Raw genomic sequence first — 5,959 nt, 5'->3', positions numbered from 1 at the left:
CACTCTGGCTCCATTGATCTGTTGTGGTGAAAACAAAGAAGAATATGCTCTGAGTGGCCAAATATATAAAAAAATATTTTTAATCAGTGACATCTGTAGAGTAGGCCTAGAGGGCTTGTTTGCATAGAAAACGGTTACAACAGAATACAAAATAAAAAAGCCAAACAAGTTACAGTGGTATCATTGAACTGCAGTTGGAAGTGCTAGGCTATGTGATGTGTTGTTTTTGTAGTTTCTAAAGGAAAAAGCGCCTGTCTCTTCTTTCCAGCAGAAAATGTAAATGCATCACCAAATATGTATTCTTCTATCTTCCATATAGCTTCTAGTTCATCTCATATTTACAAACGTGTAAGTTAATGGATTAGATTAGAAACACTCTGCATTGATTCATTCATTGACTGTTTATCTCCAAACCCTTTGGTTCTTCATTTGATTGATTATAACAACTCTTAAAGACACTGCCCACTGGGCACAAACTGGTTGAATAGACGTTGTTTACACGTCATTTCATCTCAAAAAAATCTATGGGATGACGTTGAATCACAGTGCAAAACTGATTTGAATTTGAAAAAGTAATCAACGTAAGGGCATTTCGTATTTCTTTCACCCAACTTTTAACCTAAATCCAATGACATGGTGACATTTTTGGTTGATTTCACGTTGAATTCACGTTAGCTGACAACTCAACCAAATGTAAATCAAAAGTAGACGTTGAACTGACGTCTGAGCCCAGTAGGTGCTTTGTGAGTGTTTATCACACTATTTCCCCACCTAGAGAATCTCAACTGAGTTGAGGTCAGAGCAAAACAAAACTTCTGCTGGATATTTTAAGGAATTTTGTTTCCATTTCACATATTCAGAAAATAGTACTCATAATAATATGAATTAAATAGCCAATTTTGGGGAAGCAAATGGTCTAGTGACAGTGTTAAGAAAATTATGAAAACAAACTGACACTGAAGACAGAGAAAAAGACCGGAGCTAGAGAGGTCCAATTTCAGTGTTGTTATTCAATCAAAATAAATCATTAATACATTTTAAGTGGATTTAATTATCCTCTGTCGCTCTCCCATAAGAGAACTTGGATTTGCTCTGAATCTGCACACAGTCAGACATGAAATAAGCTGGTGGAATAAAAGTCCATGGACACCAAAAAAAAACAAGCCATAGTTAATAAAACAGTATTGTTCCTTTATCTTCAAAGTGTGGAAGTCCTCTAGCCACCCTGAGACCTTCGAAAAGTCAAACACTTAAAAGGCTCCTACTTCTGTTCCCCAAGGTCTGTACGGTTTGCTGCTGCTGCTCTCTCGGTCTCTGCTCTGCTGTGAGGTGGATGAGGTGGATATGGAGGGGCTCACAGCTGAAGCTACCATAGACGCTGTGCTGCTCACACTGTGAGGTGTGAAGATGGGGAATCCTCCAGGGAATGACAGGGGAAAAGTCTGGGCCGCAGCAGCAGCTGCCGCGGCGTGAACAGTAGCCGATAGCGACAGGAGGGAGGTGGAGAGCGGGGGGACGCAGGGAGCCACGCTGCCATTAGAGGGCGCCCTGTGAGAGGAGTCGGTATGGGAGAAGGTGGCCGTTAGGAGGGCTGAGCCGCGCTGGGGCACCTCCACAGACAGTCTGCTGGCGGCGTTGTCTGAGGAGGGCAGTCCATTCTGCTGGAGGAAGGCGGTGGGGAAGGGGTGGAAGGCGGCGGCCCAGTGGTGAGGGTGGAGAGCCTGCTGGTGGTGTGTCATAGATGAGGTCATGGCAGCCGCCTCCCTCTGGGATGCGCAGGTGCTGAGGTGGGAGACCAGGCGTACACGCAGGGGGTCGCTGCTGTCTAATCCCTCCACAGAGCTCAGGTATCTGGCCACCTCCGTCAGACACTCCCTGAACCCCACACTCATGAAGTCCATGGCCAGGGAGTGGGCATCAAAGTACCCTAGATAGAGAGAGAGAGAGAGAGAGAGAGAGAGAGAGAGAGAGAGAGAGAGAGAGAGAGAGAGAGAGAGAGAGAGAGAGATTATGAATGCCAAGCACCTATAAATACTGCCAGTCTCTCTAACGATCTGTAATGTAGCCAGCAGCTACTGATGGGAGTGATTACTAAATGGTGTGGGATGGATACACGCTGGTCTCCCAGGCTGACCATTAGGGCTCCGGCTGTGCCTCCAGGCATAACCTTAACAGTCTGGGATTGTGCTGGGATGTGTTTGTGCTGGGATGTGTTTGTTTTGTCTCACCCGTTTTTACACTTGCTGGAAACCCCAAACAAACCCCCGACAGGGCAACCTATGAATGCAGCCTTCTCCCCTCCCACGGATTTATGAAAGCAAACACAATCCCAGGGTCAAGTGCTCCTTTAGTCCGAGCAGCGCTTTTCCACAAGTTCAAACCTACCATTAGCATTGATTTCCACTCCTTCAATCTTGTCAAAGGGGACTGCTTGCTCAGATTTCACTACACAGTAAGGCAGAGAGCAGAGAGATGCAACCAGTGAACTCCTTACCTTTACCGCCAGTGGCCTGCAGCATCTTTAGGTGATCCACTGTCATCTGCAATATTTCTGCCTTCTCTAATTTGGCTGAACCCTGCAAGGAGCAATAGGATGTATGAGGCTTAGAACTCTCATAACTATCAATGAAAATGACCCACAAACTGTCATAACTGTTTTGATGAAAATGAAACTTTTGTGTAAGTTCCTTTTAGAAATGAGAGAGGATATAATTTCAACTCACTTGTTTTTCAAATGCAGTTGGGACAAGTCGACGTAACTCTGATAAACTATTATTGATTCGATCCCTCCTTCTTTTCTCGATGATCTACGATAGACAAATATTTTATTGCATACTTTGAAATATAACAATACAAGGCCTAATAATAATACTTTTAACAATAACGCAACAATAATTAAATACATGTTTAAATAATAAGTAATACACAATAAAGAGGACTACAATTGAATAAAAGGATACAATATAAATAAGTCCCAGACTTTATTGTGTATTATCCGCGATGATTTTACTCATGTGCATGTGTCTTTTTCAAGTCTTATGTGTGCTCGTTTTTAAAATAGTCGAATTAATCAACTAAATTAAACTACATTATTGAATAATAAGTAATACATAATAATAATGATGATGATAAACGACTACATAAATAATTACCCCTCTTCGTTTTTTTCTTGCCATAACTTGGGTTGTTGTTGTTGGGGAGCCACATCTAATAAATGATCCATTGCTGTGCCTGCATGGGACAAACAAAATATATATATATATTCATTTTACTAAACAGAATGTTTTATTTTTGTTATGGATGAGCAATTATCCAAAACCACACAGTTTACTTTGTGTAATTTATGCATCAATGCATATTTTGATAACACCATTAATCCTGTATTTAAAATACCTTAAAGAGAATTCTCCATAATTGCCTGCATGGCTCATGAACCACACATCAAGGTGATTTGCACTTGTCACCTGAAGGTTTACACCAGAGTGAAACTTTTTCGGCATGCACATTTGATAAACTTTACTCAACTTAAAAGTTTAATCATTTTTGCCCTCTGTGGTGCACACGCAGAAAAATGTTGCCTAACCAATTTGTGACATACTGTATCTACCCAATATTTACCCCAAATTTCCATCTTTATGAACTTACCCAGAATAATTATTCTCACTGCCGACATCAATAGTTTCATCCATGTCGCTGTCAGAAGTACTATCCTCACAAGGCCTCTTCATGGTCATACACACGCTATGTCTATATGAACGTATCCGTGGATGGGTGCGCGTCCAGGTAGACTTGACTGGTGCGTGTACAATTCCCTCTGTACAGCTTTCCCACGAACCGTTGGAGCCTCAATCACAGATGCAGGGGAGCGTAGCCGCCAACGTCCTGCTTGGCAACACCCACAGCAGAAAAAACACGCCCCGAGCCACTGAGCAATGAGGAGAGAGAGGTTTGTGGTGCAGCGCTGGACCAAGTTCCCTAGATAATTGACTGCCCAGTTTTAGTACTGTTTAAGACACCCGCGAGCCGCGAGAAGCGTGAGGAACTGTTTACAAGAACTCGGAATGTGACAGACCATACACAGGACATATAACACTGCTTCAACCATAACAAAACAGATATGTGTGGCAGGGAATAATCAATTACAGTAGCCAAACCGTTACCTGAACTTGAAAAAGAAAAAGTAGAAATATATAATAATTGATAAATATATAGACTTTATGTTGCTAAAATCATTTATCTTCAGTGAGAAATTCATTCCTCTGAGCAACCCCTCCTGCAAGTATCCATGTCTCCAAATTCATTTTACACAACTAGGACAACTTTTTTTTCTATGTTTGGCTATGTGGGTATTTCCAGCAGCAGTGGAGATAGGGACTAGGACATATTATAGAACTATTACTGCTTTTTTTAATTTCCCCCCAGAACTGTAACCACCATCATTCCCCACTGATATGCAGAGATATAGTGATACACTTTTGAATTCTGTGTTGAATAGTTTGCCATAATAACCTGAAGAAATACATTTTCATAATTGATCACATTAGCCTATTATGAAATGGCTGTCAAAGGGATGGTGTGTTTGAGAGAAGTTAGATAATCTAAGGAAAGTTGAAGATGGTGGAACTGAACATCCTGACCATAAGCAATCCTAATCTGCCCCCAGGGAGGGGAAGGAAGGAACATCTATCTGTAGTGTGTATGACATCATGGACTTGCATGGAGTATGTCAAGAGTCTACACCTGGTCTTGAACTGAGAATGTCTACTCAACATCAAGGACTATAAAACGAGTAGATGGAGACATGGGGGTGACAAAAACATCTGATGTGAGCCTTGGTAAAAGAGATTTTCACACATCTTAATAATCTGTTTAGAGATATGCCACTATGGCTACGTTTCTGATCTGTTTTTCACTAACAGGCAATCCGATCAGCTCTGAAAAAGATCTGATATGAAAAGATCTGATTTGATTGGTCAAAAGACCAATTAGTGGAAAAAATATCAGAATTGGGTTGCTTGTGCAAATGCAGCCTTGGACCCAAAGCAGATTTGCAACAGATAGGGAGCGCTGTTTGGAACTGAAGTAAAGAAATTGGGATAAAGATAAAATAAAAACACACAAAAAAGGTAAATATAACTGACGATCCAAAAGAAAGGAAAAATAAACCAAAGACAAATGTTGCTTCTGGTTTTAAACACGTTGCAGTTCCTGTGAGAGAAGTAGCTCACGACAAGGCAATTAAGAGGAACACACACACAACGAGAGGGGCACAAATTAACTGGGTCCCCTGCCAGTTGGAGGCTCCAGCTGTAGTTAGTTTCCTGGGTTAAACAGTGAAGATAGCGCATTGTTTGGTGCACAAACCCCCCCTGTCATGTGCCTTACCCCTGGTGGAGGATAGCACAGTCTCCCAGGCAGCCTGCCAGTGTGGTGACTCGTTCCCACAGCTCACCGCACTGCAGTGAAACCCAATCGCCGTGTGAGAGGCGGCCAGGAACACAGGCTGGGCTGGTGCGACAGGGAGGTTACCGCTAGCCAAGGGTCGCCCCCTCTGCCGACACCATTGCTCGTAACCCTATTCTTCACATTGTTTGTGTTTGTTGTATGCCCAATTGAACTAACATGATATAAAAGCTTAGAAATATACCTCCTGGGTCTGAGAGGCTGGTCTCTACTACCCCCCTACCTCCTGGGTCTGAGAGGCTGGTCTCTACTCCCCCCACCTCCTGGGTCTGAGAGGCTGGTCTCTACTACCCCCCTACCTCCTGGGTCTGAGAGGCTGGTCTCTACTCCCCCCCCCTACCTCCTGGGTCTGAGAGGCTGGTCTCTACTACCCCCTACCTCCTGGGTCTGAGAGGCTGGTCTCTACCCCCCTACCTCCTGGGTCTGAGAGGCTGGTCTCTACTCCCCCACCTCCTGGGTCTGAGAGGCTGGTCTCTACTCCCCCCACCTCCTGGGT

General features: G+C 43.3%; 1 protein-coding gene across 1 annotated transcript; it reads right to left on the bottom strand.

Annotated features, from left to right (window-relative positions):
* Positions 1 to 652: 652 nt before the first annotated feature.
* On the bottom strand, positions 653 to 3,922 carry LOC121552371 (hairy/enhancer-of-split related with YRPW motif protein 2). Its single transcript, XM_041865254.1, has 5 exons — positions 3,646 to 3,922; positions 3,153 to 3,231; positions 2,724 to 2,807; positions 2,495 to 2,576; positions 653 to 1,927 (listed from the first exon to the last, which is right to left on the bottom strand). Exons 1-5 carry the CDS (start codon positions 3,732 to 3,734, stop codon positions 1,251 to 1,253), a joined length of 1,011 nt encoding a protein of 336 aa, XP_041721188.1. The 5' UTR covers positions 3,735 to 3,922; the 3' UTR covers positions 653 to 1,250.
* Positions 3,923 to 5,959: the final 2,037 nt, after the last annotated feature.

The sequence above is a fragment of the Coregonus clupeaformis genome, chromosome 36, assembly GCF_020615455.1.
Source record: "Coregonus clupeaformis isolate EN_2021a chromosome 36, ASM2061545v1, whole genome shotgun sequence".
NCBI classification, from domain to species: Eukaryota; Metazoa; Chordata; class Actinopteri; order Salmoniformes; family Salmonidae; genus Coregonus; species Coregonus clupeaformis.
Note: the sequence above shows the minus strand (reverse complement) of the source record. Positions and strands in the feature narration are given on the sequence as shown.